This window comes from Hemicordylus capensis, chromosome 13, assembly GCF_027244095.1.
Source record: "Hemicordylus capensis ecotype Gifberg chromosome 13, rHemCap1.1.pri, whole genome shotgun sequence".
NCBI lineage: Eukaryota > Metazoa > Chordata > Lepidosauria > Squamata > Cordylidae > Hemicordylus > Hemicordylus capensis.
Window position 1 is genome coordinate 7,930,757 of NC_069669.1, and position 27,474 is coordinate 7,958,230.

The 27,474-nt window shown below is 46.1% G+C and overlaps 1 protein-coding gene across 2 annotated transcripts in view; it reads right to left on the bottom strand.

The window, feature by feature from the left end:
• NTN3 (netrin 3) overlaps positions 1 to 27,474 on the bottom strand; it is a 139,304-nt gene that overhangs the window by 51,943 nt on the left and 59,887 nt on the right. For both annotated transcript variants that reach the window (XM_053276846.1, XM_053276845.1), the window contains one exon: positions 24,127 to 24,315. In XM_053276846.1, coding sequence (XP_053132821.1) covers positions 24,127 to 24,315 — 189 coding nt within the window. The remainder of the gene's footprint in view (positions 1 to 24,126; positions 24,316 to 27,474) is intronic.

Genomic DNA, 27,474 nt, shown 5'->3' on the forward strand with positions numbered 1-27,474 from the left:
CATTTACCAAAAGAGGTTACTACCTACAAAGCCCTTCATGGCTTGGGCCCAGTGTTTTTTTTAAGAGAATGCCTCCTTTGTCACGAACCCCACAGCCAACTAAGATGATCAGGGGTGGTTCATCTGTGGTTCCCACTGGCCCAGGGCTGTTGACTGCACTCCTGGGGTCAAAGAGCTGTACCACCTCTGATGGCCCCCAGAAAAGCACTGAAAACACACCAGTTCCGTCTGGCTTAGTTAATTTTTTCTTTTAAAAATCTGATTTTAAATTTTAATTTATCTGTATTAACTGTTGGTTGTAATGTTTACAGCTATTTTAATCAGTTCTAAACCATCTTGAGGCCTGATTACAGGTGGTATATACATGTGTTGAATATAAACAAACACATAATAAACAAACACACAAATAAACAAACACATAAATAAATAAATGTTCATTTTCCCATGTAAACCACTTTGAGAAATGTTGCTGAAAAGCAGTATATAAATATCCTTTGTAGCAGCAGTAATAGAGCCTGAGATTCCGAGTAAAGAATTCCATATGCTGTTCTTGGCCACCAAGCATGGGTTGCCATCTTCCAGCGGGAGGCATCTGACTACTGGATGGACTCCCACTTTGCTTTTCTTCCCTGCCACCTCAGACCCAAAAGCATGGCATGATCTTTGCCCTTTCTGCACCTGAGCTTCTTGGGTCAGGCTCCCAGGCGTTCAGAGCGTTGAACAGACACGCATAGCTGCCTTCCAGTGTTAAGCTCCAGACACCCAGAAATTGCCAATTCCCGCCCCCCCCCCGACACCCCAGGCTAACCAACGGCAGCTGCTTCATGGGACAGTCTGCCTCATATGGGAAATGGGAGGAATTTCCATGCTACCTCCATCCACGAGCCTATCCTGAGCAAGACATCCTGGAGCAGAAGGAAGACTGTGCCAGGACTTATTAAAGACAACAAATTGCAATCTTGAGAATGGAGAGAGCGTGGGGGGGGGCGAGGGGGGGTGGAATATTGCGGGGGGGGGGGATCAAGGCAAGAAGGATGAAAGGTGGTTTCCAGCAGGGAATTTTTAACTTTGGAAAAAATGTGTTGTCAGGGAGGTCTGGTTTATGTCCGGGGGGAAAGGGAGTAAATTTATTTACAATGCTTTGCTCATTTTTATTGTCAGAAAAGCAAACAGTGAGGCGCTTGCTACAACCAAGACTCCAGGGCCGATTAAGCCTTCTTGACGGCCCTTGGCCCAAAGGACTTGGGGGCCTTTAGTCCTAACCACCATGAGAAACGGCATGTTCAATCCCATTAACATTAATTATATCACCACAGTTTTGTTTTTTTAAAAGACTGCATGCATTACACTGCAATTTGGATGAACATTTCGACTAGCCATTCAAAAGAACAAAAGAAAATTTGTACCCTGCAGTTCCTAGGTTATATTAATTAAAACCGAAGACTCACGAGGAGTCTCATTGGGGTCCTATGGGGCTACATATGGACGGACACTCTTTGAGCCCTAAGCCCGACTGAGAGACAGCAGGGGATTCCTGGATGTATTGAACCGCCTTCTACTGAGTCAGACCATTTGTGCATCTTGATCAGGGGTTCCCAGCTTGAATCCCCAGAAGATGTTGGACTTTGTGCTGGTCTTTGACAGTAATAAAGATTGATTGATTGAAGATGTTGGACTACAACTCCCATCACCCCCAACCACAATGGCCTTCGACATTTAAAGTTCTCTACTCTGACCGGCAGCAGCTCTCCAATCACATAGGGTCTTCCCCAGCTTTGCTTGGAGATACCAGGGACTGAACCAGGGACATTCTGAACGCAACGCAGGTGCTCTGCCACTGAACTAAATCCCCATTCCCAGAAGCTTCCCATCTATGAACACATGAATCTATCATAGGAACATAGGAAGCTGCCATATATTGATTAGACCAGGCCTGCTCAACTTAGGCCACCCCAGCTGTTTTCGAACTACGACTCCCATCACCCCCAGCCACAGTGTCCAAGAGCCAGGGATTATGGGAATTGTAGGCCAACATCTGCAGGAGGGCCAAAGTTGAGCAGCCTTGGAGTAGACCAATACTGAGTCTGTCTAGCTCAGTACTGTCTACACTGCCTACTGGCAGCGGCTTCTCCAAGGTTACAGGCAGGAGTCTTTCTCAGCCATATCTTGGAGATGCTGCCAGGGAGGGAACTTGGAACCTTCTGCATGCGAGCAGGCAGGTGCCCTTCCCAGAGTGGCCCCATCCCCTCAGGGGAATATCTTACAGGGCTCACATTTAGTCTCCTATTCAAATGCAAACCAGAGCAGACTCTGCTTAGCAAAGGGGACAATTCATGCTTGTGACCACAAGACCTACTGAATCAGACCATTGGCCCATCTGGGTCGGCACTGTCCAGTCTGGCTGGCAGCAGTTCTCCAGGGTTTCAGACGGGGGTCATTCCCTACCTGGACATGTCAGAGTATGCAGAGCAAGTGCCCTGCCTCTGAGTGATAGCCCCTCCCAGCTTCAAGAGGAATGGAGGTGCAGGAGGATGGCTGCTGTGACCAAGGGTATGCGGACATCACAACATACAGAGCATTGCTTCCGTCCTACGCTGTGAGTGGCACCCTTGCAAAACACACGTTCTGGCTCCACTGGTACTGAACATACAGTGAAGCACTTCACAACCACGGATCCAGGGCTCTGTCACTCTTGGTAGTGGTATGTGGTGGATAAAAGAGAGGGACAGAAGCAGTTCAGCGTGAGGAGTGCCCCATCATCAGCCAGTCTTGAAGCTGGGCCTGTTTAAAAGATGGGGTGGGGGGAGTATCGTGGTTTCCATCAGCGTAACAGTCAAACATGATTCCAAAGCCAAACAAAAAACACACGCATGCACACACATCCCCCCAAAAGAGATGTTATCGCTTCCCTAATTTTCACCAGATGGGATCTTGCCAGAGCACCATGTCCCAGCGCAACGGGTCCTCTCTAACTCAGCAAGAAACTCGCCTGGAGTGCCTAATGGGGAACAGATGCAACGGGCCTTATCAGATCTTGGCCAGGATTGGAAACGGACATGTTTCTGATGAGGGTACTTTGGGGGCTCAGCTGTGATAACACATGGCAGCGGGTGGCGGAGTCCTCGGACGAGGTAGAGCCTTCCTACAGTCACAACATGCTTTGATGCCGGGGGGGGGGGACGCTGAGCAACCCTTCCCTCTGCCAGTTGCCCGGCTCTTTTCCTCATGAAAACGTTGGGCTTGCAAAGAGCCATCCCAAGATCCCTGGGGTTGCACCAACCAGAGTGTGAAGGTTGTCTTTGAACACTGAACTGGAGGACCAGCCACACCAGCCTGGCAGAACGTCAGGTTCTGGGCAGTGCATAACTATAGTTCAAGACGGAACAAGAGAGAGCCATGATCTGACTCAGTATAAGGCAGTTCCCCATGTTCCTAAATGAAGATCAGATGGCAGTGGAATGCGTTGCAAACCGCCTAGAGACTTCAGCAGTGGGCGGTATACAAATATGCTAAATAAATAAATAGTTATAGTTCATCATTATAGTTCATTAGCAATAGCAATAGCACTGACATTTATATACCGCTCTATAGCCGAAGCTCTCTAAGCGGTTTACAATGATTAGCATATTGCCCCCAACATTCTGGGTACTCATTTTACCGACCTTCATTATAGTTCAGTACTTAACTAGATAGACCATTGATTTGACCTGTCAGAGTTCACCATTATAGTTCAAAACTGGAAGTGATGAAGTAGTTCTTCATTATATTTATTTTTATTTATTACATTTCTATACCGCCCCATCCAAAGGCTCTGGGCAGTGCATAACTATAGTTCAAAATGGAACAAGATACAGCAATCATCGGACTCGGTATAAGGCAGTTCCATGTTCTTAAATGATGGAGTTCTATGCAGCAGTGATGTCAATTATGAAGCTATGATGTCTCAGAAAGGATGAGCCCCATGCCAGTGTGCTTAGGTCAATAGCAATATATTATTATTATTGTTTACACAGTCAGACAGGTGTTATTGACTGGTTTGTTTTATACAGACATCGAATCCTTCCCAAGGACCTGGGATGGCTGAATTTTATTATCAATGTTGTTGCTGTTATTATAGATATCGTCGCAGAATATAGGCTGTTCCCAGTAAAGTTGCTTTTTGTAATTGGCTGATGGTGATTTCTGTGGCCCCGTGCTCTTCAAGTTGTTCTGGAATTGCACCCAGGGCACCAATTATTACTGGGATTACTTTGGTATTTTCTGGTCTTAATAATAATAATAATAATAATAATAATAATAATAATAATAATAATAATATAGCACTCTCCCCCCCCTCTCTCTATATATAGAGATCACACACACACATATACAGTGTAACACATACACATATACCCCCACCTCAATATATCACTTTTCAACACAAAGGTTCTCAAAGCAGCTTACATAGAAAGGTTCCCTGTCCCCAGAGGGCTCACAATCCAAAAAGAAGCTCAAGGAAGACACCAGCAATAGCTATTGAAAGTGTGGCCCTTAAGTTATTGTAAAATCTAATACAAATTTAAGAAGAGAGCGTGGCCCTTAAAAACCAGATCAGGAGCTGGCCTGGGAACACTTTTCCTCCAAGCCAGCTCCCAACCCAGTTTTTAAGCCCTGCACCCACAAAATTGGGGGGTTATCCCCCCCAGGAAGCACCCACTGGCCCAGTGGGATGCTGGACTAGGCTGAATAGGAACAGTTGCTCTCCCTTGCTAAGAGAAGCACCACTTGAATAGCTACTTCTGTATACAATTATCAGGGACAACAGCCTTAAACAAAGCTTTTCAACAGTTCTCAAGTGGTTCCCAAAGTGGTTTGTCCCGCCAAAGGAATGAGAAGTTGGTTCGCTGCCCTAAAGGGCTGCACAATCATTAAAACAAGCAAGCAAACTAAGAAGACACAAGCAACAGCCACTGGAGACACACTACCCTGGGCTAAACTAGAAGTCGCTCTTCCTCTGTTCAATATAGGACAGGAACCCCTCTTAAAGGTGCCTCTTCACCCCAGTTAGCAGGGAGGAGAGCTGGCCATGTGGTAGCAAGCATGAAGTTTCCCTGTTGCTAAGCCTTGGTTTGCATTTGGATTAATGACTACAGGTAAGCATGCACATTCCAAAGAAAGGAGACTTAGCAGATTGCACAAACCATCGCACAATATCCTAAGAACATAAGAACATAAGAGCATCCCTGCTGGATCAGGCCCAAGGCCCATCTAGTCCAGCATCCCTTTTTCACACAGTGGCCCACCAGATGCCACTGGAAGCCTACGTGCAGGAGTTGAGGGCATGCCCTTCTTCCTGCTGTTATGGTACTCCCCTGCAACTGGTACTCAGAGGCATCATATGCTAGCAAAATCATGCTCAGGACCATCCAGTGCAGATTAGAGCCCTACGTGGAAAGGGAAATGCTGGATGTTCAAGCTCGTTCCAGAAAAGGCCGAGGAACAAGAGACATCATTGCTGATGCCCGCTGGATAATTGAGAAAGCCAAAGACTTCCAAAAAGAAGTCATTATGTGCTTTATTGACTACAGAAAAGCTTTTGATTGTGTCAACCATGTCAAGTTGTGGACTATGCTTAGGAAAATGGGCGTTCCAGAACATCTCATTATTCTCATGAGAAACCTATACACAGGACAGGAAGCCACAGACCAGACGCAACATGGTGAAACAAACGGTTCCAAATTGGCAAAGGAGTAAGACAAGGCTGTATACTTTCTCCTTATTTATTCAACTATTATGCTGAACATTTACTGAGAGAAGCTGGATTGGAAGAAGATGAGTGCGGTTTTAAAGTCAGAGGAAGAAACATCAGTAACCTGCGCTACACTGATGACACCACCCTGATAGCTGAGAATGCAGATGATCTGCAAGCTCTAATAATGAAAGTCAAGGAGCACAGTGAAAAAATGGGACTACAATTAAATGTAAAGAAGACTAAACTCATGACAACTGGTACAGCAACCAGCCTCAGAAATGACAATGAAGACATTGAATTGGTGGATAGCTTCTGCCTTTTAGGATCAACCATCAACAGTAAAGGATCCAGCAGTCAAGAAATATGCCACAGACCAGCATCTGGTAGGGTCACAATGAAGGCCTTGGAAAGGATATTTAGATGCCATGATGTGTCTATACTGACAAAGATTATTAGAATCATTCAGACAATGGTTTTTCCTGTGAGATCCTATGGATGCGAAAGCTGGACTTTGAAGAAGCAAGATAGAAAAAGTATTGACGCTTTTGAATTGTGGTGCTGGAGAAGACTTTTGATGATACCATGGACAGCCAAGAAAACAAACAAATGGATCATAAAATAAAACAAACTAGAATTTTCACTCAAGGCACAAATTACCAGGCTCAAACTATCATACTTTGGACACATTATATGAAAAACCCAGCTCACTTAAAACAAAAACCAAAAACTTTTATACCGCCCTTCCAAACGGCTTAGGGCGGTTTACACTTGAGAAGTCCATAATGCTGGGGAAAGTTGAAGGAAAGAGAAGAAGACGACCAGCAGTAAGGTGGGTGGACTCTATCACGACAGCAATGAATGCACCACTGAGAGACCTTAAAGGCCAAGTTGAAAGCAGAACATCATGGCGAGAATCTATCTATGTGGTTGACACCAACTTGATGGCATTTGATCAATCAATCCAGCACTGTCTACTGGAAGATATTCCCATTCGGGGATGGGGATGTGGCTCAATGGTTGAGCATCTCCAGGTAGGAGATTTCCTGCCTGAAACCTTGGAGAAGCCACTGCCAGTCTGTGTAGACAATACTGAGCTAGATGGACCAAGGGTCTGCCTTGAACGCAGCTTTCTGTGTTCCTATTGTGAATATAAGATTCTGCTCCTAGTACAATGGTCTTCAGAAGCTAGACTAATGGGTACAAAAAGGAGGGCTTTGTTGTATTCCATCTAGTAATCTTTTATGTTTTGTTGTTAAGAAATTTGTCCCAGTGGGGATCCAGTAAAGAAAATGGGGGATGGAGTCAGAAAGGAAAAGGGAAGAAAAGGAGGGAAATGGAGTTGTTTCTGAATAAACCTTTAGTTAAATCTACATATGATTTCTTTGTGTCTAGGAGGGAAGCAGCTATAAAACAGGCTTTTGTAGTGCTGATATGCATCCTTTAAGACTCCTTCCCCAAAGGAGCAGGCAGGCTTCTTCAGTACTGTCCTTCCTAAGGCTGGTCAATAACATTTTCATTTCAAAAGACCTCTGGGGGAGCGAAAACTTTAGGCTGGTTTCATTACTGGTGTTTTGCAGAATGTATTGTCGATTTTTAAGCTTCTAATGCTGACCCTATCTGTTTTATCGCTTTCTTTTAAATTGTTGAAATATTTTCATGCTAAGTTTTTACGCCTTCTTTATTTTCAGAAATGCACAAAAGGGCAGAGAATAGACAAAGATCAGCAACCTAAACCTGAATTCAACTATAAATCTTAACAAAGATAAGACCTAGAACACTTTCCTTATGAGGCAAGGCTATAACACCTGGGGCTTTTTAGTTTAGAAAAAAGACGACTGCAGGGAGACATGATAGAGGTCTATAAAATCATGCATTAAGACGTATCTGTTTGGCCTGGCTTTCCAGGGTTTTAAAATCGGTTTTAAAATTTTAACCCAGTTTTAGGGTTTTTAATTACTGCGATTGTTTAATTGTTGTTTTAAAATGTTTTTAATTGTTAATTGTTATATTGTTTTTCAATGTTTTGTTTTAGCTCTTTACTGTTTTAATGGTTTGTTTTAATTGTAAACCACCCTGAGCCATTTTGGAAGGGTGGTATAAAAATCAAATAAATAAATAGATAAATGAATGAATGGTGTGGACAAAGTGGAGAGAGAGAGAGAGAAATTCTTCTCCCTCTCATATAACGCTAGAACCAGGGGTCATCCCATGAAACTGATTGCTGGGAAATCTAGGACCAACAAACAGAAGTACTTTTTCACACCACACATAATCGGCTTGTGGAATTCTCTGCCACAAGATGTGGTGACAGCCAACAACCTGGATGGCTTTAAGAGGGGTTTGGATCACTTCATGGAGTAGAGGTCTATCATCGGCTACTAGTTAGAGGGCTGCAGGCCATCTCCTGCCTCAGGCAGGATGCCTCTGAGTACCAGTTGCAGGGGAGTAACAGCAAGAGAGAGGGCATGTAGGCTTCTAGCGGCATCTGGTGGGCCACTGTGTGGAACAGGATGCTGGACTAGATGGGCTTTGGGCCTGATCCAGCAGGGATGTTCTTATGTTCTTAAAAGATATAAGAAATATACGGAATGGTAAGAACATCGGACCTGGAGAGAATCTATCTATGTGGTCGCTAAGAATCGACAACGACTTGACGGCACTTAATCAATCAATCAAGAACATAGGAGGCTGCCTTATATTGAATCAGGCCATGGGTCCCTCTGGCTCAGGACTACCTATCTTGACTGGCAGCAGCACTCCAAAGTTTCAGGCAGGATCTTTTCCCAGTCTGAACTGAACCTGGGTGTCTTTCTGCAGGCAAGCAGAATGCATAGTTCTTCCACTGAGCTATGGACCCATCTCCTAAAAGGAATATCTTACAGCAGACAGCACAAGTTCCTTCCTTCCTGTGTTCCTATGTAGTTACCCATCCAAATGCAAACTGAGGTGAACCCAGCTTGGCAAAGGGGACAATTCGTGCTCACCACCTCAAGAGGCAAGCTCTTTACCCACTTGTGTGTGTCTTAGATGACTCCAAAGCATCTACACTTACCTATATTTCAATTATATTAAAACCACCAAAGGGAAAACTATTTGACTAAAGGGTTGCTTTCCCCCCTGGGTTTGGACAACACCCACGCTGCACAGGAGGGAGCCTGAGAGGAGAGCTGGTCTTGTGGTAGCAAGCATGACTTGTCCCCTTTGTTAAGCAGGGTCTGCCCTGGTTACATATGAAAGGGAGACTAGAAGTGTATAAGAGATTCCCCTTAGGGGATGGAGCTGCTCTGGGAAGAGCAGAAGGCGCCAAGTTCCTTCCCTGGCAGCATCTCCAAGATAGGGCTGAGAGAGATTCCTGCCTGCAACCTTGGAGAAGCCGCTGCCAGTCTGTGAAAACAATACTGAACTAGATAGACCAATGGTCTGATTCAGTATATGGCAGCTTCCTATGTTCCTATGTTCCCTCCTACTTACTTATGGGGGATTGTGCAAAGCCTCCCACTGATTTGCTGTGACAGCTACTGACGCTGCACCTCCCTCCTCTTTTCAACCCTGCCCTTCTTGACCAGAGCAGCAGCTCCTTGGATGAGGCTGTATATCACTAGCACCAAGCTTAAATCACCCAATCCTGTTTGCCCAAGGACTGAGTCCTTGCACCTCCAATGGAGGATGTTTTTGCTTCGGAGGGCTTTGCTGCTGGCGGCTGCTGCTGTTTTGCCAGCTTTCATTGGAACTTGTGCACATTTTATGGCTTTGCTTAAATTATGGGGATTAATCTCGAAACGTGCCTCCGATGGCATTTCAGTTACAACCATTCAATTAACCCCGTCTGAATGCCTGTCCTGTGTTTTCCATATGCCCAGCTTTTCCATATTATCAAGTCCACTTTATACTTTATCCACTGGCAGGAGGATCACCCGAGGTATTAGTCTGTCAGCTTTAATAGGGTCTTCCTCTGCCAGACATCCTTGAGAGAGCGCATGAGCATTCACAGGGAGGCTGCCTGTACTTGGGGGATGCAATTATACAGAGCTTGCAGCAAGTACGTTTGGAACTACCTTTGGAGCAGATTGAGTTCCTGGCTGGGGCACAGAAAATGCATTAGAGCTGCAATTTGAAAAGCTATTAATGAACATTTCAAAAAGGAAAGAAATAACGCCATCTCTGATACCTTTGGGATGGAGAGCTAGTCTGGCGGTAGTGAGCATCAACACTCCTCTTTGCTAAGCAGGGTTCACTTGGGTTTGCATTTGGATGGTTTACTACATGTGATCACTAATTGCAGTAAGATGTTCCCATTAGGGGAAGGGGAGAATATTTCCATTCTTTCCCTTTTTTAGACTGTGCTTCATTTTCAAGGCATATCAATCTGACACCCCAACGCTGGTCTTATGGTAGCGATGGGTGACTACCAGTGCTCCCTCTAATTTTTTTTTCATCTGAGCACAAAATGAGTTTTGTTCTGGGCAGCAGTATCAGAGCCAACAATCCAGGCTAGTGGCCATCACCACATCCCGTGGCAGAGAATTCCATAGATTAATTATGCGCTGTGTGGAAAAGTACTTCCTTTTGTTGGTCCTAAATTTCCTGGCCTTCAGTTTCATGGGATGAACCCTGGTTCTAGTGTTGTGAGAGAGGGAGAAAAAGTTCTCTCTATCCACTCTCTCTACTCCATGCGTAATTTTATACACTATCATATCTCCCCGTAGTCACCTCTGTTCCAAACTAAAGAGCCCCAGATGCTGTAGCCTTGCCTCATAAGGAAGCTGCTCCAGGCCCCTGATCATCTTGGTTGCCCTCTTCTGCACCTTTTCCGGTTCTGCAATGTCCTTCTAAAGAACGATGACCAGAACTGAACACAGTACTCCCAGTGTGGCTGCACCATAGATTTGTATAATGGCATTAAAATATTAGCATTTTTATTTTCAATTCATTTCCTAATGATCTCTTAGCATGGGATTTGCCTTTTTCACAGCAGCTGCTCACTGAGTTGACACATTCAATGAGCTGTCCACCACAACCCCAAGATCTCTCTCCTGGTCAGTTACTGTCAGCTCAGACCCCATCATTGTATATGTGAAGCTGGGGTTTTTTTTTGCCCCAATATGCATCACTTTACACTTGCTTACATTGAACCACATTTGCCATTTTATCGCCCACTCACCCAGTTTGGAGAGATCCTTTTGGAGCTCCTCATAGTCTATTTTGGATTTCACTACCCTAAATAGTTTAGTGTCACCTGCAAATTTGGCCACTATGCTGCTTACCCCAACTTCTAGATCAAATTAAAGAGCACTGGTCCAAGTACTGATCCCCGGGGGACCCCACTTCTTACTTGCCTCCATTGTGAAAACTGTCCATTTATTCCTACCCTCTATTCCCTGTCCTTCAACCAGTTACTGAGCCACACATGAAACTGTCCCTTTATCCCATGACTGCTAAGTTTACTCAAGAGTGTTTGATGGAGAACCTTGTCAAAAGCTTTTTGGAAGTCCAAGTATCCTTCGTCAACTGGTTCACCTTTATCCACATGCCTGTTGACACTCCAAAATAACTCCAAAATATTAGTGAGGCAAGACTTGCCCTTGCAGAAGTTATGCTGGTTCCCCAGCAAGGCCTGTTCTTCTATATTTTAAACAATTTTGTCATTAAGTATGTTTTTCATCAGTTTACCTGGCACAGACATTAAGCTAACTAGCCTGTAGTTTCCCAGATACCCTCTAGGGCTTTTACACACAGCAGGTTCTACCGAGAGTTTATGGGGAGGCTTTACTGTGAACTTGAAGCTGTCCAAAAAACCTGACACAAATAGTGGATTTCCCCCCACCTTGGATGTAAATCGGGTTACACTGTAATGCACAGTGAAAAACCTGAATTGTATGTGAACTGCTCCCCGATAACTCACAGGGACTTCAGGGTAAATCTAGCTGATATGTGGATGCACCCCCTCCATTCCGGAGGAGATGCGAGTTAAAGGGCTTCAAAAGCCCCGTGTGAAAAGCTTCCTGGATCCCTTTTTGAAAATCGGAATTACATTAGCTACTTTCCAGTCCTCTGGTACAAAGCCTGATTGTAGGGACAAACAACATATTGTTACTAGGAGATCAGCAATTTTACATTTGAGTTCCTTCAAAACTCTTGGGTGGATGCCATCTGGCTCTGGCGATTTGTTAATTTTTAGTTTTTCAAGAGAGTTTAGAACATCCTCTATCATCACCTTTCTTTGACCTGGCTTAAAAGGCTCTTCATTCAGAGCTCTTCAGCAATCTCCTTGGGAAGGTTCCTCCATGGCTCTCCATCCTTCTTCCTGGAACGTAGCTCCTAAATAAGCCACAGCAACATCTGTTGTAGGCTCATTCATACTATTGAAAACACGCTAGGACAAGCATCCTACCCAGTTTGGGGAGCTGAGCGTGCACCTGTTTGGCGATCGTGTGTGAGTAAAAGACATGGGAGGAGAGCTGGTCTTGTGGGAGCAAGCATGACTTGTCCCCTTTGCTAAGCAGAGCCCTCTCTGGTTCCATATGAATGGGAGACTAAATGCGTGAGCCCTGTAACGTATTCCCCTTAGGGGATGGCATCTGGGAAGAGCATCAGCATTCTTGCATACAGAAGGTTCTAAGTTCCCTCCCTGGCACCCCCAAGATAAGGCTGAGAGAGAGACTCCTAAATAAGCCACAGCAACATCTGCAGGCTTCATCAATAGATTCCAATCGCTTCTTCACCTCCAGGTCTCCTGAGGTTTCCATTAGGTTTGGCACAGCAAATGGCTCGTTCTTGCCAGCACCCAAGGGTGCTAGGAGGGTGATCCTGGAGTTCCACCCGGGGAATACATGTACTTCCTTGACTTTTTAGGCAGCCGGCAGGAGGTTGGCCTGCAAGGCAGGATCGGCTGCTGCTGCTAAGCCGAGAGATGGAATAGGAGTCGAACCACCGCCATCCTGCCCCAGGCATTTGGGTTTGTGGTTTGGCCATCCATCACAGCTGTATCACCTCTTAATGGAGACGCTTTGTAACTTCCTAATGCTCTGCAATTACGTTCTGGGAAGATCTCAGAGCAGGACTTGCCTCGACAGACTTCAAGCTGCTGCTTCAGCTCTACAGATTAGAGAGTCGAAGCCAGAATCTATTTCAATGGAGGGAGGGGAAACCTCTCTGGGTGCTCCTTGCAAAATAAAGGAAGACTGAAAGCCTGCCAGAGTTGGGCTAGGGGAGTGAGTGGGTGGGAATGTATCCTGCCTTCTCCACTTGGAATGTTCAGGCACAGACAACCTAAAGTCTCCCGGACTGAATTCCTCCCCCCCCTCCTCCTCAGCAGCTTGTGTGTGCATGTGTGGTATAAGATAAGTGGCGTATCTTCAAGGAAGACTTCTAAATCCCAAGCAAAGAACATAAGCTGAGTAACAAGAGCTCCTGTTTCCACTGTGCCTGGCGACAAGGATGCCAAGGAGGATGAGAAGGAGGAAAATGACTCTCTCAGATCATTGCCGAGAACTCAGGTCAGGAAATATCTGGCTAACCCACATCCAGTCTGAGCGGCTGCTGGAGTCAGTCGGGTTATGCGTCTAGAAAGGTATGCTCCTTGTAGTCCTTGCCTAGATGTGGCACCTGTCCACTCTGGGTGCCACTTGGGACTGCAATGTTTTAGGGGTGATCTATCACTTATTTGTTTGGGGATTGTTGTTTCACATCGCACGGTTGCTACTCATTTTTGTTCTGCACATTTTGCTCTGTCACACCACCCCCCTGAACCTGGGACCGTCCTCTGCCCATTTCCTTTAGGGTAGGGGAAATAATTCTGTAGGCTCATTCATACTATTGAAAACACGCTAGGACAAGCATCCTACCCAGTTTGGGGAGCTGAGCGTGCACCTGTTTGGCAATCGTGTGTGAGTAAAAAACATGGGAGGAGAGCTGGTCTTGTGGGAGCAAGCATGACTTGTCCCCTTTGCTAAGCAGAGCCCTCTCTGGTTCCATATGAATGGGAGACTAAATGTGTGAGCCCTGTAACGTATTCCCCTTAGGGGATGGCATCTGGGAAGAGCATCAGCATTCTTGCATACAGAAGGTTCTAAGTTCCCTCCCTGGCACCCCCAAGATAAGGCTGAGAGAGAGACTCCTGCCTGCAACCTTGGAGAAGCCGCTGCCAGTCTGTGTGGGCAGTTCCGAGCTAGATGGACCAAGGGTCTGACTCCTTATAAGGCAGCTTCCTATGTAAGGTAGGAGGCATAGGAACATAGGAAGCTGCCATATTCTGAGTCAGACCCTTGGTCCATCTAGCTCAGTATTGTCTTCACAGACTGGCAGCGGCTTCTCCAAGGTTGCAGGTAGGAATCTCTCTCAACCCTATCTTGGAGATGCTGCCAGGGAGGGAACTTGAACCTTTTGCTCTTCCCAGAGCGGCTTCATCCCCTGAGGGGAATATCTTGCAGTGCTCACACATCAAGTCTCCCATTCAGATGCAACCAGGGCAGACCCTGCTTAGCTATGGGGACAAGTCATGCTGCTACCACAAGACCAGCTCTCCTCTCCAGGGGAAGTGATTGCCAGCTGACCTCCTGTTGGGTAGCAGGGCATTTCCTCCTACTTCATCCAGCAGCTGCCAGCTGGGTACAACTGCTGGGTCAGATGGAGCTCTTCCACCCAGGCCTTCTACCTAGCTGACCATCACTCCCAACGCCTCCTACCATGTCTTTCTCTCACACACCATCACAAAACGGGAGTGTGCATAGCTCCCAAAGCTGAGCGGGATGCTTGTCCTACCCAGTTTCCAACAGTGGGAATGAGCCTTGTGTCTCGGAGGCAGTCCTTCAGAGTCCGTGGTACCTCTCCTGGTCTATGGCATCCTCCCATTGTATCTGGTTAACCAGTGGCAGGAAGTGGTGGGTTCTGCCTTGGCAAGCACCTGCACTCAGCCCAGTCTGCAAGATAGGAGGGATTTCCCAGTGTGCTCACAAGCTCCAGGGAGGGCAAAGTGGCCGCAGGAAGCTGGCAGGACTTAGGCTGATGCATCATTGCTGGCAAGACATTGGGAATGCCCTCCCAAGACATTCTGAGCTGGGTTGGAATGCAAGAGGGAGATCTTGCACAATGCAGGAGTTCCTTCCCTTGTGGGCCCTGCCACAGTTTCTGGGACCCATGCAAAAGAGAGGGTGGTGACTATGGGGGTGAACGGGAGGCAGAAGTTGCCATTTACATAGCACAAGGTAGGGCATCCAACCCCTTTGAATGCTCTAAAGAGGTAGACAGGGTGAAAGGTCCCGGAACCTCCTAGCTATCCTGCTTCTTCAACTGAGGCTAAAAGCAGGAGCCAGGCAAGCACAGAAAGGAACATCGGTTACATAGGAAACTTCCTTACCCCAAATCAGGCCATTGATCCGTCTAGCTGAGTAAATCTGCCAACTCTGATTGGCAGCAGCTCTCCCAGGTTTCAGGCAGGAGTCTCTCCCAGCCCTACCTGGAAATGCTGCTAGGGATTGAACCCGGGACTTTCTGCATGCAAAGCAAATGTTCTGCCACTGAGCTACAGTCCCACCCCCTCATGGGAAACCCACTTTTGCAGGATCACGTAGCACTTCATGCTGCAGCTCCAGTCAAACTGAAGCTGGCAGGCCCCAGAAATGTGACCAGCCCTGTTGCAAGAGGTGTCTGCATGTTTTAGTATGGCCACCCCCAGACAATAAACGATCATGCCCATAAGAAGTGTAATACTCTCCATTACCCTCACCATCCTGCCATGCCTGGAGAATTTTGATGTGCAGTCTTCCCTCTAACAGGGATTCCCAGATGATGTTGACTACAACTCCCATAATTCCCAGCCAAAGGCCACTGCAACTGGGGATGCCAGGAGCTGTAGTCAACAACCTCCGGGAATCCCTGTTAGAGAGAACACTGTTGATGCGCACACCAAAAGCTTCTATATATACAGTATGTGCTCATGCAATCCTTTTAAGAAATGCAGTGTAGTGGTAGTGCAAAACTACCCTTCATTCTCAGCAAAGGTCATTCCAATACATGCATAATGTTTCCCTTGATGAGTTAAATTGACTGGAGCCGAAGCACCTTGCAAGCTGATCTCGTCAATTTCACCTGTATACAGGTGGAAGGTTGACTTACAAGATGCTTCTGCTGCAGTCAATTCCACAGGCCTATTCAGGCAAAATTGACAATAGATACCGTATAGTATTTAATAGCTGACATGCAGCGGTACATGGAATATGACTGCTGACAGGTTATGAGATTTCATATTTGACACCTACCCAAACGGAAACAATGAAAAGATGTCAAACATTTGTAAAACACATAAACTCCGAATTCAGAATTATATTCCACACTCAGTCTCAATTCTAAATGTGAAACGTTGCATCCCAAAGACAGATGCCAACATCTGGAAAGGTTGGCTTTTTCGAAATGAATATTCATCTATAATGTGTTGCAGTCCTACAAGTTGCTAAGGTTAGATCAGGGCTTCTGACATGGGGGCAGTGAAGGAGAAGTTGCTCCCATTTCTTCAAAGGGAGAGAAAAATGTCTAGACACATAAGAGCTACCATGACTCAAAACCGTAGCTTGAAGCATGGAACAGTATTAGAATTCCAGCACTCACTGAACAAACCCTTCAGGCTTGAAAACGCATATGTCAGGTGAAATCCTCGAAGCCAGCAGGAAGGCTAAGTGGATGAGTTCTCATGGATGAGAATGGGGCTTCAGTGCTTTGCTTAGCTCTTTATATAGGGCACAACTCTGCATATTGTAAAAGTTATGCCAAATGGACAAGCAAGCAAAGAACCTTCAGCTGAATGCCAGTACCTAGGCAGACTTTGGTTCGGATCCCACTGAAGTGAATGAATCCTCAGTCTTCAATCCCTCGTCGGTTCTCCCCACAGCTTGCCTGGGACTTGGGTATCAAACATGGAGAGTGGCATTCCCTTGCTGGAGGAGGGACAACTCACCTGGCAGGGATATTGCACGTATACATGCATGCAACTGCATCCTTTACCTCTGTGAGCTCAGTCCATGCCCGCACTCTGTTCAATGCGTAGAAGGGGTGTGGGTGTGGGGGTTATCACTTGGTTCAAGGCAGGCTGGAGGCACCAAAAGTACCAGTCAGCCAGTGTAAACAGAAATATTCCTCAAAAGCCCAGGAGTACTAAGTTATAGGGATGTGCACGGAACCGCAGAGGTGCGGTCCGATGCCGGCGGAGGTCTCCCTTTAAGGGCGTGGCGGTTTGCACTTACCCCTCCTGCCACTTTCCCCCTGCCGGCGCTCTGTTTCTTTCAAAACTTTTGGGAGTGGCAGCGTTCCTCTCTGCTGCCCCTGCCCCCATCCTTGTCTGGAAAGACCGGAAGTAATGAGAGCATGTGCACCCGCCACATGCTGCATGTGCATGCAGTGGGTGACGTGCGTGGCGGGTGACCCCAGCCACCGGACCACCGGCCCAGCTCAATTTCGAACTGGTTTGGAGGCCTCTATAATGGCTTCTGGACTGGTCCGTGCACATCCCTACTAGGTTATAGCCCACTTACTCTGCATAGGAGGTTCCCTGAACTGAAACCAAACATCGGTCCCTTTTCCCAAGGTGTGGCCTAAAGGCACCTGATGCTGTCATCACCTTGCTGGTTGGCAGCCACCCAAACAGCTAAGCAGCTTTACAGATATTACAAAGACTCTGTCAGCCTACAGTGACCCTTCTTCCCAAGGAAATGGGGATCCAAGGTACGCTGCAAAACCCCTGGAACTTCTCACCACTTTGAGAGGTTGGGCAACCAGAGGCAGTGTAACAATAAGATATTGTAGACTAGTATTTTCCCCCCAAGGTACATTTAGTCATAAGAACACACACCCTGTTTTGGTTTCTAAATCACAAGATCGTTTCAGAGTAAGCAGAACCAAAGGAACAGAGCCTTCAGCATGTAATTGTGGCTTGATGCATTGACACTTGGGGTGAGAACTGGAGTGTCACAAGCATGGGGCTGCAAACCAACTTGGACGGAAGCTATTCCTGAAGATTTCCGCTCTCCCTATTTTTCACAACATCAAGCCCTTAAAGTCTCAAAAACTGCTCTCGAGAGTTAACATAAGCATATAAGAACAGCCCTGGTGGATCAGGTCCATGGCCCATCTAGTCCAGCATCCTGTTTCGCACAGTGGCCCACCAGATGCCTCTGAGAAGCCCACAGGCAGGAACCTGGAAACCACAGTAACTGTGTTCCACAGTAACTGGAACCACAGTTACCTGGAAACCGATACCAATTGTGAGAGACTTTAGGCCAATCCTGGAGAAGGGTTGGCAACCCGCACAAACATGTCTCTGTCTTCCTCTGCAAAATGTCAGAGGGCACACAAATGAATAGGCCCATCCACTCAAACGTAATTGCCCCAGCTCAGTATTCGCCCGTGTGCATGGGCCCTTGGTACCTCAGTGCCCCATTGCCTCTCTGCTACCACCAGAGGCGTCATTAGGAGGAGCCCCTCCCAGTGAACAGCCCAGAGCCCCGAATCTCATTAGCCACATCCCTCCTCCATGACCTCTTCCAGAAAGGAAGTGCAACCGTGGAGGCACTTGGACAGAGCAGGGGAGAGAGCCCCAGGCTTCACTCTCTGCTGCTTCCACCTTCATAATATTAAAGACTTTTAAAAAACATGCACAATTATTCTCGGGTGGGTGGGTGGTATGATTGAGATTAATTATCAAAAGTGGGGCTGCTGGCCCAGTACCTGGATCTTTGAAGTACTCAGCAACACCCCTGACAACCACTGAACACACGTCCCCTCCACATTCATTGAGCTGCCCGGAGTGGATTGTTTGCTAGGCTAGATGGGCCAAATGCTTCCAGGAACAGTGTCTCGCCCCCCTGGAAATCTAGGCCTTGAGAGCCAGCCCCCCCCACTCCCCAGGCAGTGCCACAGAGGACCGCCACCTTCCGCCTTTCCCCTCAGCAATTTCCTGCTAGAGAGGACTCAGCTTCCTTGCGACATCAGCTGCTTAGCATAACACACCCGCCCCGCCCCAAAGGAGTTGCCATTTTCCAACACAGCTGCCACGGTCAGGCTACAAAAAGCACAATGGCACTTTGGCAAAGAGCGTGAACTCCTCAGGCTACAGGGAGACGGGGCGGTGTGGAAGTGCGGCGCACATGAATGGGAGGCCCTGCCAACTCAGCTGCTGGGGTGATTAAAAATGATTAGCTCTCTATTTCCTAATGACCTGGCTGGGAGGCAGGGCTCGCTTGCCGCTCCGTGCCAGACCCCTGCAACACTCTGTCTGCCACCGCCGCCTTTGGCTTTACAAGCCACTTGTTAAAACTGTGAAGTTTCTCCTCACTGCATCATCCACGTTCCATCTAATCCCTTAGGGCAGATCAGGATTTTTCTAGGTAATGCAAGAAAGCAGAGGAAAGGGGCTTCCAAGGGAACGAGCAGAAGTCACTTCTTTTAAAAAGGAGTCTTTGGCCCGGACTGTGACCCAGCTACAAGTTGTTACGATCTGCCAGAGAATTTCTTCCAGGTGCAAAACAGCCATAAACTAAAATATATTTAGTTACTGCACAAATAATGCAGTGACACCACCTGCCCCAGTCCTAGAAATGGCCAATGTCAATAGACTGAGTACGATAAAAGGGAGTTGAAATGATATTTTGCATACAATCATGCTTGAAATATTTTAAATTGGCGTTTCAGTGTGGGGAGCTTGAAAATACAAATACTGGAATTGAAATCACAAAATTGGTTGGTCATCACTACCACCATACATACTCATAACAGCTCTTCCTCCCCCATGATACAGTCAACAGCCAAATATTAAATTTTAAGATGTCGAAATGCTGGAAATTCAAATTCCAAATTTTGGATTCTGAATTTGAAAATTTGTCTCCAGATCATCCCCCACCCCAACAAAATAGGGGTAAACATATTGGTTCACCCCAAGAAAATCTGATTATTACAAAACAAAGTTAGGACTGGGGCATACTTCAAACCCTGTTCAGAAAATATATCCTATTGGGATTGTACCCAAGGAATGTATGGGTGGAATTCTAAAACAAATTATGCACTCCATCATGGGCTCCACACCTCCAACAGCTCCCCTTACCACAAGAGAAATCAACCATCAACTGATGGATCCTGCATTCAAAGGGCTCTCCTACATGATAACAACATGTGAGAGCTGCTCTTGTGGCAGCAAGCATGGCATGTCCCCTTAGCTAAGCAGGGTCCGCCCTGGTTGCGTATGAAAGGGAGACTAGAAGTGCGAGTACTGTAAGATATTCTCCTTAGGGGATGGAGTCGCTCTGGGAAGAGCAGAAGGTTCCAAGTTCCCTCCCTGGCAGTATCTCCAAGATAGGGCTGAGAGAGATTCCTGCCTGCAACCTTGGACAAGCCACTGCCAGTCTGTGGAGACAATACTGAGCGAGATGGACCAAGGGTCTGACTCAGTATATGGCAGCTTCCCTTGTTGTTGTTGTTTTAACTGCACCACAAAAGTAGCAGCTTACTCTGTGCAGAATGCAAAAGATGTCCAGGTGGTGCTATGGAAATCATGCAAGGTCCCTGCCCTGTGAGTGGCCAGAGGATAAGATTGTGCTGAGAAGGCATGTGGAAGTTTATGTGAGAGTGCAGACTGAGAGTTTTTTTTTAAAGTAGTGTTTGGAACTTGCACAGAAGCTTTGCAGATTCTGCAAAAAATTTGTTGATCCTGGAAGATAAAACAGACCTTCAGTTTTTACCTTGCAGGATCAAGGAGCTTCTCAGTGTGGGATCTTCTAGTTTGGTTGCTCACTTCTTCCCATGACGAGGAGAGCAAGAGGAAGGAGCACAAACATAAAATATATTATGTGCCTGTCCTCATGACCACTTTGGGAGGTAGGCATTCCTCTTTCCTGTTTTACTTATGGGGAACTGAAAATGAGGGTCACTTGTTGATAGCCTATAAAGAGTTCATGAGAATCCAGATTCAATCCCCCCAAACATCCAAGATTCAACCCCCTTGAATGTCCAAGATTCAGCCCCAGAAGATTAGATTCCAACTTCCAATCCACCTGAGCACATGCTTTTTCGAAGTTGATTTAAAAAAAAAAAACTCAGTGGGAAGAAAACCAGAATACTTTGGAGAGTCTATATATCTACACCTGGAAGGAAAATAAAACAATCTGAGCATTTCTGACGGCCTGGCTGGCGGCATGAAAGCAGCCTGCCGCCAAAGACGAGGGGCACAGCTGAGGTCACCTTGATGTGTTTATGGTTCCCCACCCTGCTCTGGCATGGGCATCAAGGTTGGAAAAGAAGGAAGGCTTCCAACTTCCCAGTCAGTCACGAGGGCTTGAAAGGAATGAATCAGATTCTCCCAGCTTTCTCTCCAAGCTGGGAATTAATGAAGCACAGGATGCTAGCGCTGGCTTCACTCAGGTGGGAATCTAGACCCATTTCCAGCACGTCCGGTCCGTCCTCTTGAGTCTGAGACAGTAAGACTCAGATCCTATTTCCAAAGCTTATTTTCTTATAGAATGTCCTGTTATTATGGTCCCACTGTGGTTGCTGTTAAATTCGACTTTTTTGACTACTTGGTTTTTGGATACTTCTTTGAGGTGAATTGCTCAATTCCTGTTTTAAGAATTCATTGTTAGGCCTCAATACAAACAAGCAGACAAGACTAGGGTGGGTAGTGTGAAGAAAGTTAAGCTCAGAATGACTAAGCCTGGCAAGTGATGCTAAGAGCAACAAAAAGAGCTTTTCCAGGTATATTTGATGGAGGATGATGAGGAAGGAAGTGGTGAGCCCATTGCTCAATGAGAATGGTGAAATGTTCGCAGGTGTCAAAAAGAAGGCAGAACCGGTCAACATCTATTTTGTTCTGTCTTCTCAAAAGAAAAAAGAAAAAAGCGGGGGGCGGGGGGAGAGTTGAACTTTTAACTCAGCAGCTTCACACTGAATTCTCCTTTGAAATGTTTTTGTTAAAGTTTAACAGTGTTCAGGGAGTCTGTTCGCTGGCAATGCCAGTGGCAGCCCATGAACGTGCCTCTGGGAGGCAGGAGGTGGCAGGAGGCAACTTTAAGGGTAAAGTAATTCGGGACTCACCACCGTTGCCGCAGCACCTGAATGCTATTTGGAGCCGCAACATGACGCCCAGCAGCCCCTACAGCAGGGAAGCACCTCCACCATTCACCTCGCTTCCATGGAGTCGAGCCCCTGCCAGCGGCCAGGTGAATGGCGGAGGCGTTTCCCCACCATAGGGGCTGCTGGGCGCTATGTTGCGACTCCGAATAGCGTTCAGGTGCTGCTGCCGCCGCGGAGATGAATCCCAAATCACTTTACTTTTCAAGCTCCCTTTTAAATAAACAAACAAACAAAATACACCTCAATCATGTCTCCCCATGTCTCCACCAAGCAGTGAGGGGCCACGTCCCTCCCTTCTTGGTGCTGGCCACACCCCTTGCATGGGCATGCACCTGATGTTGATGCAGGAGGTGTGGCTGCTGTGGGTAAGCAGGCTGAGGTTGGAGGGGCCAGAGGCGGCAACCTGTCCCTATGCCCCTGTTACTAGAGATATTTGTCCCAATACATTTCCAGCAGCAAGCTATTCGAGGCTCCAGAACTGCTTTCAAGAGTCATGTAGAGATGGCTGCTGATTCCTGGAGACCCCAGACTCATCCTGGAGGGGTGGCAGCCCTCTCTTCCTGTATGGCTAAGCTGGCCCTGCTTCTGGCCAAAGAACAAACAACAGCAGAGGAAGCTGTTCGGAAGCTGTCCCTGCAAGACTTCAGTGAAGACATTTATTTTGAAAGAGGGTGGTGTGAAGACTGCACGAAGGGGGGCGGAATGTGTTAGATGCACACTAACCCAGGGATAAGCTCCACAGTGGGCAAACATCTGATGATGTGTACAGTTGTGTAGGGAGCTTGCGTCTCACATAAACCCAGACTCCAGATTAGTATAAATAAACCTTGACGAGACCATGAATTATCCAGTGCTGACAGAGAGATGGCTTCTTGCCGACGACACGCCAAACAAGAAAGCGGCCATATTGTTTGCCTTTGGTCATAAACTCACACATTGATTCTAAATTAACAAAGTTGAAATCCACTGAACATTGCGCATGCATTCGTTGATTTATGCTGGAATCACAACACCACTCTTGAGGAAGTGTTCTCAAGGTGATTTGACTCTCTCATGTTTTCAACAGCATTTTTTTTTTTTAGCTCTATGAGTTTTCCGTTCCTCTTTCAAAACCATCTAACATCCCATCTTGCAACAATAAAGACAACAGACAGATTCAGACATTATGCTCTATGAGTGTACAGATGTCTGTATACTTGTACACATGTTTGTGTGAATTACCCTGCCTGTGTTCATTTTAAAATGCAAGCCCTTCAAATATGTGGTACAGAAAGGTACAGAAAGGAAGTGTACTTCTTTACTTGTGATCAACATAACGTATGAATGACTGAACCTGTGTACAGATCTGTACCTGTGTACACTGTACACTCGTTATACGAGAGTTGAACATAACTTGTGAATGGGCCTAAAGTCTGTGAGCATTTCCAGAGTTCCTTTCCCACAACTATATTTGAAATTCCTTGGAAGGCTTCTGAGGATGATATGAAGACCTAATTGCTCCTGAAAAATTAATTATTCTAGGGAAAGCCTTCCTAAAGTAGGGTGTGATCCTTTCTTAACTAAAACTACTTTGCTTCACATAAAGGTCGCCAAAATAATGTGACGAAATGATGCCTGGAGGTGGTTGCGCAAGTATCTCCACCCCAAAACGCCACTAAAATACTCAGAATTTCAAAATTCAGCACACATTAGCAAAGCTGAGACTGACTCCCAGATGATCCCAAATATTAACTTAGAGGTTACATTAAGAATCAGTGCATTCTGCAGTTGTGACACTAACTTATTGGAAGGAGTGGCCGTTATAGTGAACACTTTGCAATGGGGATTTGTACAAGTTTGTAGACTTTGCTTCTAGAATTGACGTATTAGGCCACTGGAGAAGAATTAGAATAGTCTTAAAGGCACCTGGCAAAGAAGTAATCATTTTGTACTTATTGTGCAAAATTCTTCAGGCAAGAAGTAATCATTTTGTAATTATTGTGCAAAATTCTTCAGGTCTCATTTATAGATTCAATATTATTGTATACAATATTTGAATACTTATGTTTGACATTTTGTTTTGGTGGGGTGTGTGTTTCGTTAGACTGAATTTGCCTTTTTAAGTAATGATTTGAATAAACTTGTTGCTCATATAATAACTGTTTGACACATTTTGGCCCCTGGTCTTGGAGGATTGGAGAAGTTGCAGTTCAACACAATCTGGGGACCTACGGGTGGGAACCCCTTTTAATGCACTCAGCAAAACATGACCACAGGCAGAAGAGTGAGGAGAAGTGATTGCTCCTTACCTTTGCAGGCCTTGCGGTCGGTGATGGATTTGCTCATGTCCCGGTAGAAGCCCTCCTTGCAGTAATGGCAATGCCGACCCGCAGTATTGTGGCGACAATTGAGGCAAACGCCGCCACTTTTCCGCCCCGAGAGTTTGTAGAGCTCCATGTTGAAACGGCAGCGGCGGGCGTGAAGATTGCAGTTGCAGGCTGCAAAGAAAGGAGGGGAACCACAGTTAAATCTTAGTTCCTGGCCTTGGGGGCATGTAATTTCCTCTCCCCTGTCCATGCAAACCTCCCAGGAATTATCCTTCTAATTTATGTTAGAAATAAACCAAGATCAGTCATACTCCCTGAACCGATCTTGGTTTATTCTAACCGACTTGTTTCAAATAAACTTAGATATATAGCCCATTTCAAACCTGGAGTTCATATCCAGGTTTATTTGAGGCAAGGTCAACCAGTTCGGACATCATAATCAGTTTTTTGGTTTCTCAGTCAATCAATCAATCAATCATCTTTATTATGGTTCAAGACCAGCATAAGACAGAACAGTAGGGCATGAATCATGATAATAATAGCAAGTTATGGTACCATAAAACTATAGTACTATAAAACTGTTTTATATACTATACAACTGCTACACTGATGCATGGTTAGGGGCAGGCAGGCAGGGCCCAGTGGACCCCACACGCTGCCACGCAGAACTTGGCAGCGTTATACATGAAAGCTGGTTCTTCATCCGAGAGAAACATCCAGGTGTAGGCTTGGATTCGGCATTCAGGGTACTTGAGGAGTAGCAGAAATATAAGCTTGGCATGACTGTCTCTATAAAGCCCTAAACAGCTTGGGCCCTGGGTATTTAAGAGAACGTCTTCTTCGTCATGAACTCCACTGCCCACTGAGATCATCTGGAGAGGTCCGTCTGCATTTGCCACCAGCTCGTCTGGTGGCTACTCAGGGACGGGCCTTCTCTGTTGCTGCCCCGAGGCTTTGGAATGCGCTCCCTAGTGCAATAAGAGCCTCCCCACCTCTGACAGCTTTTAAAAAGTCTTTAAAGATGCATCCGTTCAGCCAGGCTTTTAATTAATATTGTTTTAATGGTTTTAATGCTGCTTTAAAATATTGTTTTAAAAATTTCAAATTGTTGTAATGTTTTAAAATTTTTGTTTTTGTTTTAACCAATGTTTTACTTTCTGTTTATATTTTGTTGTAAACCGCCCAGAGATGTAAGTTTTGGGCGGTATAAACATAGGTTAAATAAATAAATAAAATAAATACAAATAAAAATAAAAGGGGCAGAAGAGGAATACGTGCTCTGTGGTTTCGACCTCCTCAGTGTCACAGGGACAAAGTCTCTCTGTGACTGGGAGGGCATGATGACAGGAGAGGGTGAAGGCCCTTCTGTGGTTTAGGGTTTCCAACTGTGGCAGGAACACAGCGGGGGAGGCAGAGTATCTAAGTCTTTCCGAAGACAGGAAGGTCGAAGCCCTGCCTAGGACAGCCTGATGTCCTATAATCCTGTTGGATGGCTGTTTTCACCTGGTCACAGCCCATGGCAAGTAGAAGATGAGGGGAGAAGCCCAGGAACGACAATTTAGTCCAAACGGCCCGTTTCCAGGAGGATTGAAATCTGTCCTGCAGATTTCAATCTGACTCCCTTTTCTGTCCTCCCATTTCCAGGAGGATTGAAATCTGTCCTGCAGGGTCAGGAGGCAGATTTCTTTCTAAAAAGACAGAAGAATGTAGAATTCCCAGGATGCTCACACGGCCAGGGGAGGGGACAGTGTGTGCACCCAAGACTTGGGGATATAAATAAATATTGAGGAAATAAATAAATATCAAATGGAGCCAGGCTTTAGCCATAGTTCCATGTGATGTCTGAGCCAGCCAACCCCCTTTTAAAAACCCATAAATCTGATTATAATGCTCAAAATCATCTTCATACCATCCTGGGCCACCAAAATGAAGGGAAATGCCTACTCCAAGGGTTCTTAAATGGCCTTTGGCCATTATGGCTGGGGATGATGGGAATTGTAGTCCAACATCTGGAAACCCAAGTTTGAGAACCCTTGCCTTATACAACAGCCTGGTTCACATATTCACTTGAATCTAGGTATAATGGTACTAAAACTAGCATGATTATGTGAACTCACACCAAGGCAGGAATCTCAGATTCATCTCAGGCCGTAAACCACCTTGGCATGGGTTCACACAATCATACTAATGTCAGTAAAGCTCATTAAACATAGATTCTATAATGACTGTGTGAACCAGGCCTACTTCTGGAAAAAGAGTAAAGTTGCAGGTTCATACATGGTACAGTCCTTTATGGATTCTACCATTTCATATTGCTGGGCCTCATGTGTAAGTGATGCACACACACATTTTTAACCACAACAAAAGCCATTTTTTTGAGTTATGCTATAGATTTATCATTAAAATAGACCTCTCCCCACAGGAAGCAGAAACAGAGTTCCAAAGAGGAACGGGAGGGGAGGGGTTCTTCATGGTGCCGGTTCTTGTTCATTCTCAGCAGCCTGTTCTGTCCAGATTCCCTGCCGAATGCCCATGCAAGGACCACCCGCCTTGATCCAGGCTGGGGGTAGGGACTTGCTTGCTGCTTTTCATTGCCAAAGCCATTAAGGAACAAGCACAGTACCAGCTGTGACCAGGTTACAGAGCTGGCGTGGGGGAGGTGGCGGCAGCCATAGAGAAAGCTGCAAAAGTAATTTTGCTTGTCTCCCCTCCTCCCACTCCCTGGGTCACTCTTATTATCCTCAGAAACCTTTAAAAAAAAACCAAAAACCATGTGTGCAAGTTTTTATATATATATAAAAAATTTAAGGGGGGGGGAGGTTACCAGCTCCTGTTTAACACAGTTGCAAAATAAAATAATAATGATGATGATGATGATGATGATGATGATGATGATGATGATGGGAACAAGATTTCCTCCTGCTCTACCCAGCCGTCCTCTTCTGCCCTCTCCCCACCAGATTCCATTCCTCCCTTCCTGGTCAAATCCAGACTGGGGTGAGAGTTTTTCCAGGCGTGCTGTGAAATTCATTAACTTGTCAGGCCAAGATTTAACTGCTGGGCCTGCTTATCATTTGCATGAAATGTCCTCTGCTAGCCCACCACCCCCGCCACCCCCTAATGGCTTGTAGCTCTCAGCTTCTAAGGCCGGTCACAGACGCAACCCGGGGTGGGGAGCCCTTGAGGATCAAACAGTTCTGAAGAACGTGGAGAAAGAAGATCCTTGGAGTGCAAACAGCAACACAAATGCCAGGAGCACCACAGTGTTGATATTTCTTCCCTTGAGCCTTTGCTGCATCCTCCCAGCCTTAGAGGAAAACATGTTGTTAT